Source organism: Schistocerca nitens, chromosome 12 (assembly GCF_023898315.1).
Source record: "Schistocerca nitens isolate TAMUIC-IGC-003100 chromosome 12, iqSchNite1.1, whole genome shotgun sequence".
In the NCBI taxonomy this organism is placed as follows: domain Eukaryota; kingdom Metazoa; phylum Arthropoda; class Insecta; order Orthoptera; family Acrididae; genus Schistocerca; species Schistocerca nitens.
Genome location: NC_064625.1, coordinates 34,615,191 through 34,627,550, shown reverse-complemented (window position 1 = coordinate 34,627,550; position 12,360 = coordinate 34,615,191). Strand labels below are relative to the sequence as shown.

At 44.1% G+C, this 12,360-nt stretch overlaps 1 protein-coding gene across 1 annotated transcript in view; it reads right to left on the bottom strand.

Moving 5' to 3' along the window:
- Positions 1–12,360, bottom strand: part of LOC126215161 (probable cytochrome P450 304a1) — a 130,464-nt gene that overhangs the window by 49,183 nt on the left and 68,921 nt on the right. The window contains exon 6 of the mRNA XM_049941831.1: positions 8,255–8,435. Coding sequence (XP_049797788.1) covers positions 8,255–8,435 — 181 coding nt within the window. The remainder of the gene's footprint in view (positions 1–8,254; positions 8,436–12,360) is intronic.

Genomic DNA, 12,360 nt, shown 5'->3' with positions numbered 1-12,360 from the left:
TTTTATTATTGCCCTGAGGCCAACAAGTTGAAATCGAGAAACAGCATGTTCCATAACTGATCAGAGTGTTTGGGGTCACGTTCAGAATGTGTTGCGCCCTGCTTGCCTTCAATGCAGCTTAAGTTTGCAATCGGAACACTGAACACAACATCTTTCAGGTAGCCCCACAGCGAGAAGTCACACGGATTAATTTCAGGTGATCGGGACGGCCAGGCTGCAGGAAAATGGTAGCTGATAATTCTAGCATTTCGAAATGGCCCTTCAGCAGGTGCTTAACTGGCTTTACAATGTGTGAAGGTGCTCCATCTTGCATAAAAATGATCCCATCCACACACCCACGCTGTTGGAGAGCTGGAAATGACGAGGTTGCGCAGAAGACACCCATAGCGCTTACCCGTGAAGGTACAGGTAACAGGACCGAAAGCACCTGTCTCTTCCAAAAAAATATGACCTTATGATAAATGATGCCGTAAACCCGCACCACACAGCGATCTTTTCAGGATAAAGTGGTACTGGTTGTATAGCGTCCCCAGCGAAATAATAAGAAAAGACTTAAAAAACAGTATTTATAAAGAAGAGACATTTAAAAATTTAATAATATACGTTTTTCTCATGTACCCGTAAAATAATAATTTCCCTGTGTAAGTTTCGAGGGCAAAGAAATATAACAAAATGATCTAAAGAGACGACAAGATACGCTCTTTTGTTAATTTTTTAGTCGTCTTCACTTCTTCTCTTGTCTTAATTGTGTAGACGGACATCTTGCGAGTGCTGGCAGATGTAAGCATATTTGTACTAATTAAGCAGATCATATATTGATTTAATATTATTGTGCACTTTTAATTTGTAAGAGGTGATCCAGATTTCATGTCCGCCTTCCTTTAATTAACCTCCATTCCAGTAATTTACAGTGCAACAATCGCAGCGGCCGATGCAGCCAACGACGCCATTACGTGGCGATATTAACTTATAAAAATTAGCGGAAGCGAAAAACTCGCCAGCTATTAACATAATATTCATTTTTCTCCACAGCCGCACGAAGTTGCAGAAATACGTAGCTTTAAGATTCTTATTTTCAGTGCCATAGCCGAGAGCCAGAGCCAGGACGCCGACTACAATGCAATGGTTAACGGAGGTAAGAAGAAATAATCTCGCGCGTGTGTGGGCCGCAATTGTAATTAATAACTAAAGATTTTTTGCCTTAAAGTGAACTGACTAGCCGAGGAAATTAATATGAAAAGCTTACCCAATTGTTCAACTTATATACTCATGTTTTAAGATTCAACGAGTCTATTTCCACTGTAGATCAATATTGTTAAAAAAAAGAGAACTTCACAACAGCGTTTAATTGTAAATCAAAATTAAAATGAAGTTGTTGTGGTCTTCAGTCCTGAGACTGGTTTGATGCAGCCCTCCATGCTACTCTATCCTGTGCAAGCTTCTTCATCTCCCAGTACCTACTGCAGCCCACATCCTTATGAATCTGCTTAGTTTATTCATCTCTTGGTCTCCCTCTACGATTTTTACCCTCCACGCTGCCCTCCAATACTAAATTGGTGATCCCTTGATGCCTCAGAACATGTCCTACCAACCGATCCCTTCTTCTGGTCAAGTTGTGCCACAAACTTCTCTTCTCCCAATCCTATTCAACACCTCCTCATTAGTTATGTGATCTACCCATCTAATCTTCAGCATTCTTCTGTAGCACCACATTTCGAAAGCTTCTATTCTCTTCTTGTCTAAACTATTTATCGTCCACGTTTCACTTCCATACATGGCTACACTCCATACAAATACTTTCAGAAACGACTTCCTGACACTTAAATCTACACTCGATGTTAACAAATTTTTCTTCTTCAGAAACGCTATCCTTGCCATTGCCAGTCTACATTTTATATCCTCTCTACTTCGACCATCATCAGTTATTTTGCTCCCCAAATAGCAAAACTCCTTTACTACTTTAAGTGTCTCATTTCCTAATCCAATTCCCTCAGCACCACGCGACTTAATTCGACTACATTCCATTATCATCGTTTTGCTTTTGTTGATGTTCATCTTATACCCTCCTTTCAATACACTGTCCATTCCGTTCAACTGCTCTTCCAAGTCCTTTGCTGACAGAACTACAGTGTCATCGGCGAACCTCAAAGTTTTTATTTCTTCTCCATGGATTTTAATGCCTACCCGAACTATTTTTTTTTTGTTTCCTTTACTGCTTGCTCAATATACAGATTGAATAACATCGGGGATAGGCTATAACCCTGTCTCACTCCCTTCCCAACCACTGCTTCACTTTCATACCCCTCGACTCTTATAACTGCCATCTACTTTCTATACAAATTGTAAATAGCCTTTCGCTCCCTTTATTTTACCCCTGCCACCTTCAGAATTTGAAAGAGAGTATTCCAATCAACATTGTCAAAAGATTTCTCTAAGTCTACAAATGCTAGAAACGTAGGTTTGCCTTTCCTTAATCTTTCTTCTAAGATAAGTCGTAGGGTCAGTATTGCCTCACGTGTTCCAACATTGCTACGGAATCCAAACTGATCTTCCCCGAGGTTGGCTTCTATCAGTTTTTCCATTCGTCTGTAAAGAATTCGCGTTAGTGTTTTGCAGCCGTGACTTATTAAACTGATAGTTCGGTAATTTTCACATCTGTCAACACCTGCTTTCTTTGGGATTGGAATTATTATATTCTTCTTGAAGTCTGAGGGTATTTCGCCTGTCTCATACATCTTGTTCACCAGATGGTAGAGTTTTGTCAGGACTGGCTCTCCCAAGGCTGTCAGTAGTTCTAATGGAATGTTGTCTACTCCGGGGGCCTTGTTTCGACTCAGGTCTTTCAGTGCTCTGTCAAACTCTTCACGCAGTAACGTATCTCCCATTTCATCTTCATCTACATCCTCTTCCATATCCATAATATTGTCCTCAAGTACATCGCTCTTGTATAGACCCTCTATATACTCCTTCCACCTTTCTGCTTTCCCTTCTTTGCTTAGAACTGGGTTTCCATCTGAGCTCTTGATATTCATACAAGTTAAAAAATACTGAATCTCTTTTTTCTAAAGGTCTCTTTAATTTTCCTGTAGGCAGTATCTATCTTACCCCTCGTGAGATAAGCCTCTACATCCTTACATTTGTCCTCTAGCCATCCCTGCTTAGCCATTTTACACTTTCTGTCAATCTCATTTTTGAAACGTTTGTATTCCTTTTTGTCTGGTTCACTTACTGCATTTTTGTATTTTCTTCTTTCATCAAATAAAGTCAGTATCTCTTCTGTTACCCAAGGATTTCTACTAGCCCTCGTCTTTTTACCTACTTGATCCTCTGCCGCCTTCACTATTTCATTCCTCAAAGCTACCCATTCTTCTTCTACTGTATTTCTTTCCCCCATTCCAGTCAATTGTTCCCTTATGCTCTCCCTGAAACTCTGTACAACCTCTGGTTCTTTCAGTTTATCCAGGTCCCATCTCCTTAAATTCCCACCTTTTTTGCAGTTTCTTCAGTTTTAATCTACAGTTCATAACCAATAGATTGTGGTCAGAGTCCACATCTGCCCCTGGAAATGTCTTACAATTTAAAACCTGGTTCCTAAATCTCTGTATTACTATTGTATAATCTATCTGATACCTATTAGTATCTCCAGGATTCTTCCAGGTATACAACCTTCTTTTATGATTCTTGAACCAAGTGTTAGCTATGATTAAGTTATGCTCTGCGCAAAATTCTACCAGACGGCTTCCTCTTTCATTTCTTAGCCCCAATCCATATTCACCTACTATGTTTCCTTCTCTCCCTTTTCCTACGCTTGTATTCCAGTCACCCATGACTATTAAATTTTCGTCTCCCTTCACTATTTGAATAATTTCTTTTATCTCCTCATACATTTCATCAATTTCTTCGTCATCTGCAGAGCTAGTTGGCATATAAACTTGTACTACTGTAGTAGGCGTGGGCTTCGTGTCTATCTTGGCCACAATAATGCGTTCACTATGCTGTTGGTAGTAGCTTACCCGTACTCCTATTTTTTTTATTCATTATTAAACCTACTCCTGCATTACCCCTATTTGATTTTGTATTTATAACCCTGTATTCACCTGACCAAAAGTCTTGTTCCTCCTGCCACCGAACTTCACTAATTCCCACTATATCTAACTTTAACCTATCCATTTCCCTTTTTAAATTTTCTAACCTACCTGCCCGATTAAGGGATCTGACATTCCACGCTCCGATCCGTAGAACGCCAGTTTTCTTTCTCCTATAACAACGTCCTGCTGCGTAGTCCCCGCCCGGAGATCCGAATGGGGGACTATTTTACCTCCGTAATATTTTACCCAAGAGGACGCAATCATCATTTAATCATACGGTAAAGCTGCATGCCCTCGGGAAAAATTACGGCTGTAGTTTCCCCTTGCTTTCAGCCGTTCGCAGTACCAGAACAGCAAGTCTATTTTGGTTATTGTTAGAAGGCCAGATCAGTCAATCATCCAGACTGTTGCCCCTGCAACTAATGAAAAGGCTGCTGCCCCTCTTCAGGAACCACGCGTTTGTCTGGCCTCTCAACAGATACCCCTCCGTTGTGGTTGCACCTACGGTACGGCCATCTGTATCGCTGAGGCACGCAAGCCTCCCCACCAACGGCAAGGTCCGTGGTTCATGGGGGGGGAGGGGGGGTAAAATGAAGTATCATATTGATTAAGGCCCACCACGCAAGTCGGGAGCAATCAATGTTACCAATAAATAATATATTAAATTACGACGGCCGACGGACGCGAGAGTTGAATTGCGTGTGGATTTTCCATTGCCCATATTCGACAATTCTGTGTATTGGCATATCCTGTCAGATGGAAGTGGGCTTCCTTCGTCTGTTCACAAAATCTTCCACGGCCAATCATTGCCAACTTCCAAGAAATTCTCAAATGGTTCAAATGGCTCTGAGCACTATGGGACTCAACTTCTAAGGTCATTAGTTCGGACCGGAGCGCCTAGAACCGCACGGCCACCGCGGCCGGCCTGACATGAGGAAAGTTTCCAAGCGATTTCTCATACACAAACAGCAGTTGACCGGCGTTCCCTGGGGAAACGTTGTTGTGATGCCTCGTGTAAGGGGGAGAAATGCGTACCATCACGTTTCCCACTATGATAAAGGTCGGGTTGTAGCCTATCACGATTGCGGTTTATCGTATCGTGACATTACTGTTCGCGTTGGTCGAGATCCAATGACTGTTAGCACAATATGGAATTGGTGGGTTCAGGAGGGTAATACGGAACCCCGTGCTGGATCCCAAGTGCCTCGTATCACTAGCACTCGAGATGACAGGTATCTTATCCGCATGGCTGTAACGGATCGTGCAGCCACGTCTCGATCCCTGCGTCAACAGATGGGGACGTTTGCAAGACAACAACCATCTGCACGAACAGTTCGACGACGTTTGCAGCAACATGGACTATCAGCTCGGAGACCATGTCTGCGGTTACCCACCTGGGTGCACGAATGGCAAAACGTCATTTTTTGGGGAGAATCCAGGTTCTGTTTACAGCATCATGATGGTCGCATCCGTATTTGGCCACGTCGCGGTGGACGCACATTGGAAGCGTGTATTCGTCATCGCCATACTGGCGTATCACCTGGCGTGATGGTATGGGGTGCCATTGGTTACACGTCTCGGTCACCTATTATTCGCATTGACGGCGCTTTGAACAGTGGACGTTACATTTCAGATGTGTTATGACCCGTGGCTCTACCCTTCACTCGATCCCTGCGAAACCCTAAATTTCAGCAGGATAATGCACGACCACATGTTGCAGGACCTGTAAGGGCCTTTCTGGTTACAGAAAATGTTCGACTGCTGCCCTGGCCAGCACATTCTCCAGATCTCTCACCATTTGAAAACGTCTGGTCAATGGTGGCCGAGCAACTGGTTCGTCACAATACACCAGTCACTACTCTTGATTAACTGTGGTATCGTGTTGAAGCTGCATGGGCAGCTGTACCTGTGCACACCTTCCAAGCTCTGTTTGACTCAATGCCCAGGCGTATCAAGGCTGTTATTACGGCCAGAGGTGGTTGTTCTGGGTACTGATTTCTCAGGATCTATGCACTCAAATTGCGTGAAAATGTAATCACATGTCGGTTCTAGTATAATATATTTGTCCAATGAATCCCCGTTTGTCATCTGCAATTCTTGCAATGGCAAAAGCCAGATAAGAGTATAAGGCAATGAAAAAAATAATAACCAAAATACTACTCCACACAATTACAAAGCGGCGTTACGCCCAACAAAATACAATTTTCTACTGAAGGCTACAGCGAGAGTCTACTAGGCTACAGCCAGTGCAGGTACTGGCCAGTGATGTCCTAGCTGTAGGTACGCACACCAGTCTGACACTGCCGGCGTGCTTATAACACCGATTCTGCGGAGTGCTACACCTAATCACATTAGTTCCAATTGGTGGATCTCTGTCATGTGGCTTTTCCTGAAGTACTGCCACGTTTATGCAGAAAGTCTGTTAATGTTTATATCCACAGGTGATGGTTTGATATGAGCTCTTGAGGGAGGTCGGCAGCCCACCTTGCTTGTCTGTTGTGCGGGCCCTCTAAATGACAAGGGAACACTATGACAAATCACATATTCGCTACTGGCCATTAAAATTGCTGCACCAAGAAGAAATGCAGATGATAAACGGGTATCCATTGGGCAAATGTATTATACTAGAACTGACATGTGATTATATTTTCACGCAATTTGGGTGCATAGATCCTGAGGAATCAGTACCCAGAACAAACACCTTTGGCTGTAATAACGGCCTTGATACTCCTGAAAACTGAGTCAAACAGAGCTCGGATGGCGTCTACAGGTATATCTGCCCATGCAGCTTCAACACGATACCACAGTTCATCGAGAGTACGGACTGGCGTATTGTGATGAGCCAGTTGCTCGGCCACCATTGACCAGACGTTTTCAGTTGGTGAGAGATCTTGAGAATGTGCTGACCAGGGAAGCAGTCGGACATTTTCTGTATCCAGAAAGGCCCGTACAGGACCTGCAACATGCGAACGTGCATTAACCTGCTGAAATGTAGGGTTTCGCAGGGATCGAATGAAGGGTAGAGCCACGGGTCGTAACACATCTGAAATGTAACGTTCACTGTTCAAAGTGCCGTCAACGCTAACAGGAGGTGACCAAGACGTGTAAACAATGGAACCCCATACCATCACGCCGGGTGGTACGCCAGTATGGCGATGACGAATACACGCTTCCAATGTGGGTCCACCGCGATGTCGGCAAACACGGATGCGACCACCGTGATACCGTAAACAGAACCTGGATTCATCCGAAAAAATGAAGTTTTGCCATTCGTGCACCCAGGTTCGTCGTTGAGTACACCATCGCAGGCGCTCCTGTCTGTGATGCAGCGTCAAGGGTAACCGCAGCCACGGTCTCCGAGCTGATAGTCCATGCTGCTGCAAACGTCGTCGAACTGTTCGTGCAGATGGTTGTGGTCTCGCAAACGTCCCCATGTGTTGACTCAGGGATCGAGACACGGCTGTACGATCCGTTATAGCCATGTGGATAAGATGCCTGTCATCTCGACTGCTAGTGATACGAGGCCGTTGGGATCCAGTACGGCGTTCCGTATTACCCTCCTGAACCCACCGATTCCATATTCTGCTAACAGTCATTGGATCTCGACCAACGCTAGTAGCGATGTCGCGATACGATAAACCACAGTCGCGATAGGCTACAATCCGACCTTTATCAAAGTCCGAAACGTGATGGTACGCATTTCTCCTCCTTACACGAGGCATCACAACAACGTTTCCCCAGGGAACGCCGGTCAACTGCTGTTTGTGTATGAGAAATCGGTTGGAAACTTTCCTCATGTCAGGACGTTGTAGTTGTCGCCACCGGCGCCAACCTTGTGTGAAAGCTCTGAAAACCTAATCATCTGCATATCGCAGCACCTTCTTCCTGTCGGTTAAATTTCGCGTCTGTAGGACGTCATCTTCGTGGTGTAGCAATTTTAATGGCCAGTAGTGTATGTCAAATGGAAAACCACCTAGTCCACACTAGCTTGTGTGCTAGGAACATGGTAGTTAACCTGGAGTTTATGTTCCACCTAGGTATTAACGTGTCGCAAGCTAAGACCATATGCTATATTTGTTGGCTGTGGAATGTTTTGATTCATATTTGGGTACTGCCTGGCAGCGTTTACCTACCAGACGTAGTGGCCAAGAAGAAGGCGTACTCACTGTGGCCTGTCGTCCAGGCTGGGCGCCCTGCCGCGGCCCACCACGGCGTCCAGCTCCCGCTGCACTCTCGTCATCACCGACCGGTGGTGGGCCACGTAGATCAGGGCCCAGGTCACTGCAGACGTGAGGCCGGTCGCGCTCGGGAAGAACATGTCCAGCAGGATTATGGCCAGCTGCTCCGCTGGAAAGACGAGAGACGTCGTTACGACACGCTCTCCCTGTTGCCCTCTTGTACACTTTTGTTCACAACCTAAGTGAGGCGCCGTCTTCGGCAATGTAGGGAGTAGGTTCCAAATTCGAATTTGGCCATCCACATTAAGGTACTCTGTAAATGTCTGCTCGAGTCACATACCTCGTGAGCTGGCTATTGCCCTGATTGTGTATAGAGTACAACTGTACTTCTCTGTTAGGAGGGATCAGGTGGTGAGCCCAGGGCCACACCTGCCTTTTATTTGCTTGACGTATTCCAATCTCTGTCTTCCTCTACAGTTTTTTCCCTCTACAGCTCCCTCTAGTACCATCTAAGTCATTCCCTCATGTCTTAGCAGATGTCCTATTATCCTGTCCCTTCTCCTTATCAGTGTTTTCCACATATTCCTTTCCTCTCCGATTCTGCGTAGAACCTCCTCATTCCTTACCTTATCAGTCCACCTAATTTTCAACATTCGTCTATAGCACCACAACTCAAATGCTTCGATTCTCTTCTGTTCGGGTTTTCCTACAGTCCATGTTTCACTACCATACAATGCTGTACTCCAGACGTACATCCTCAGAAATTTCTTCCTCAAATTAAGGCCGGTATTTGATTTTAGTAGACTTCTCTTGGCCAGAAATGCCTTTTTTGTCACAGCGAGTCTGCTTTTGATGTCCTCCTTGCTCCGTCCGTCATTGGTTATTTTACTGCCAGGGTAGCAGAATTCCTTAACTTCATTGACTTCGTGACTATCAATCCTGATGTTAAGTTTCTCGCTGTTCTCATTTCTACTACTTCTCATTACCTTCGTCTTTCTCCGATTTACTCTCAAACCATACTGTGTACTCATTAGACTGTTCATTCCGTTCAGCAGATCATTTAATTCTTCTTCACTTTCACTCAGGATAGCAGTGTCATCAGCGAATCGTATCATTGATATCCTTTCACCTTGTATTTTAATTCCACTCCTGAACCTTTCTTTTATTTCCATCATTGCTTCCTCGATGTACAGACTGAACAGTAGGGGCGAAAGGCTACAGCCTTGTCTTACACCCTTCTTAATACGTTCTTGATCGTCCACTCTTATTATTCCCTCTTGGTTGTTGTACATATTGTATATGACCCGTCTCTCCCTATAGCTTACCCCTCCTTTATTCAGAATCCCGAACAGCTTGCACCATTTTATATTGTCGAACGCTTTTTCCAGGTCGACAAATCCTATGAAAGTGTCTTGATTTTTCTTTAGCCTTGCTTCCATTATTAGCCGTAACGTCAGAATTGCCTCTCTCATCCCTTTACTTTTCCTAAAGCCAAACTGATCGTCACCTAGCGCATTCTCAATTTTCTTTTCCATTCTTCTGTATATTATTCTTGTAATCAGCTTCGATGCATGACCTGTTAAGCTGATTGTGCGATAATTCTCGCACTTGTCAGCTCTTGCCGTCTTCGGAATTGTGTGGATGATGCTTTTCCGAAAGTCAGATGGTATATCGCCAGACTCATATATTCTACACACCAACGTGAATAGTCGTTTTGTTACCACTTCCCCCAATGATTTTAGAAATTCTGATGGAATGTTATCTATCCCTTCTGCCTTATTTGACCGTAAGTCCTCCAAAGCTCTCTTAAATTCCGATTCTAATACTGGATCCCCTATCTCTTCTAAATCGACTCCTGTTTCTTCTTCTATCACATCAGACAAATCTTCACCCTCATAGAGGCTTTCAATGTATTCTTTCCACCTATCTGCTCTCTCCTCTGCATTTAACAGTGGAATTCCCGTTGCACTCTTAATGTTACCACCGTTGCTTTTAATGTCACCAAAGGTTGTTTTCACTTTCCTGTATGCCGAGTCTGTCCTTCCGACAATCGTATCTTTTTCGATGTCTTCACATTTTTCCTGCAGCCATTTCGTCTTAGCTTCCCTGCACTTCCTATTTATTTCATTCCGCAGCGACTTTTATTTCTGTATTCCTGATTTTCCCGGAACATGTTTGTACTTCCTCCTTTCATCAATCAATTGAAGTATTTCTTCTGTTACCCATGGTTTCTTCTCAGCTACCTTCTTTGTACCTATGTTTTCCTTCCCAACTTCTGTGATGGCCCTTTCTAGAGATGTCCATTCCTCTTCAACTGTACTGCCTATAGCGCTATTCCTTATTGCTGTATCTATAGCGTCAGAGAACTTCAAACGTATCTCGTCATTCCTTAGTAATTCCGTATCCCACTTCTTTGCGTATTGATTCTTGCTGACTAATGTCTTGAACTTCAGCCTACTCTTCATCACTACTATATTGTGATCTGAGTCTATATCTGCTCCTGGGTACGCCTTACAATCCAGTATCTGATTTCGGAATCTCTGTCTGACCATGATGTAATCTGATTGAAATCTTCCCGTATCTCCCGGCCTTTTCCAAGTATACCTCCTCCTCTTGTGATTCTTGAACAGGGTATTCGCTATTACTAGCTGAAACTTGTTACAGAACTCAATTAGTCTTTCTCCTCTTTCATTCCTTGTCCCAAGCCCATATTCTCCTGTAACCTTTTCTTCTACTCCTTCCTCTACAACTGCATTCCAGTCGCCCATGACTATTAGATTTTCGTCCCCCTTTAAATACTGCATTACCCTTTCAATATCCTCATACACTTTCTCTATCTGTTCATCTTCAGCTTGCGACGTCAGCATGTATACCTGAACTATCGTTGTCGGTGTTGGTCTGCTGTCGATTCTCATTAGAACAACGCTGTCACTGAACTGTTCACAGTAACCCACCCTCTGCCCTACCTTCCTATACATAACGAATCCTACACCTGTTATACCATTTTCCGCTGCTGTTGATATTACCCGATACTCATCTCACCAGAAATCCTTGTCTTCCTTCCACTTCACTTCACTGACCCCTACTATATCTAGATTGAGCCTTTGCATTTCCCTTTTCAGATTTTCTAGTTTCCCTACCGCGTTCAAGCTTCTGACATTCCACGCCCCGACTCGTAGAACGTTATCCTTTCGTTGATTATTCAATCTTTTTCTCATGGTAACCTCCCCCTTGGCAGTCCCCTCCCGGAGATCCGAATGGGGGACTATTCCGGAATCTTTTGCCAATGGAGAGATCATCATGACACTTCTTGAATTACGGGCCACGTGTCCTGTGGATACACGTTACGTGTCTTTAATGCAGTGGTTTCCATTGCCTTATGCATCCTCATGTAGTTGATCATTGCTGATTCTTCCGCCTTTAGGGGCAATTTCCCACCCCTAGGACAAGAGAGTGCCCTGAACCTCTATCCACTCTCCGCCCTCTTTGACAAGGCCGTTGGCAGAATGAGGCTGACTTCTTATGCCGGAAGTCTTCGGCCGCCAATGCTGATTAATTATCAAAATTTAGGCAGTGGCGGGTATCGTACCCGGGACCAAAGACGTTTTGATTATGAATCAACGACGCTACCCCTAGACCACAGGTACAGTGCCCTGACCCTATCTAGGTCTGAACCCAAGATCACCAGAGCCGGAGTCGCGTGCTCTACCCACTAGAGCACCACAGCTGCCAGGTACTCTGTGGTTTTCCTAAGTTGATTACAGTGAATACTGTACTTTTGTTTATTTGAAAGTGTCACAGTTCATTTGTATGTCCAGTAATATTTAATGACATCAATGGAACATTCCATATTAACTGTAAGAAGAATGTCGTGGTAAAAACATACAGACCTAACAGTGGCACATGGCTTGCGTTGAGTTGCAGTACCTCATGGCTTAGTGTGACCAAAGTAGTTCGTGTAGGCAGTAATCTCTTAAGCATAATAGTTCTCACTCCATTGTGTGCCCATTTGGGCCAGCACAACAAAGACATCTGGATGAAGCAACATGATCTCTGCAGTGACTGGATTGAACCAAAGTATATATTTTAACTAT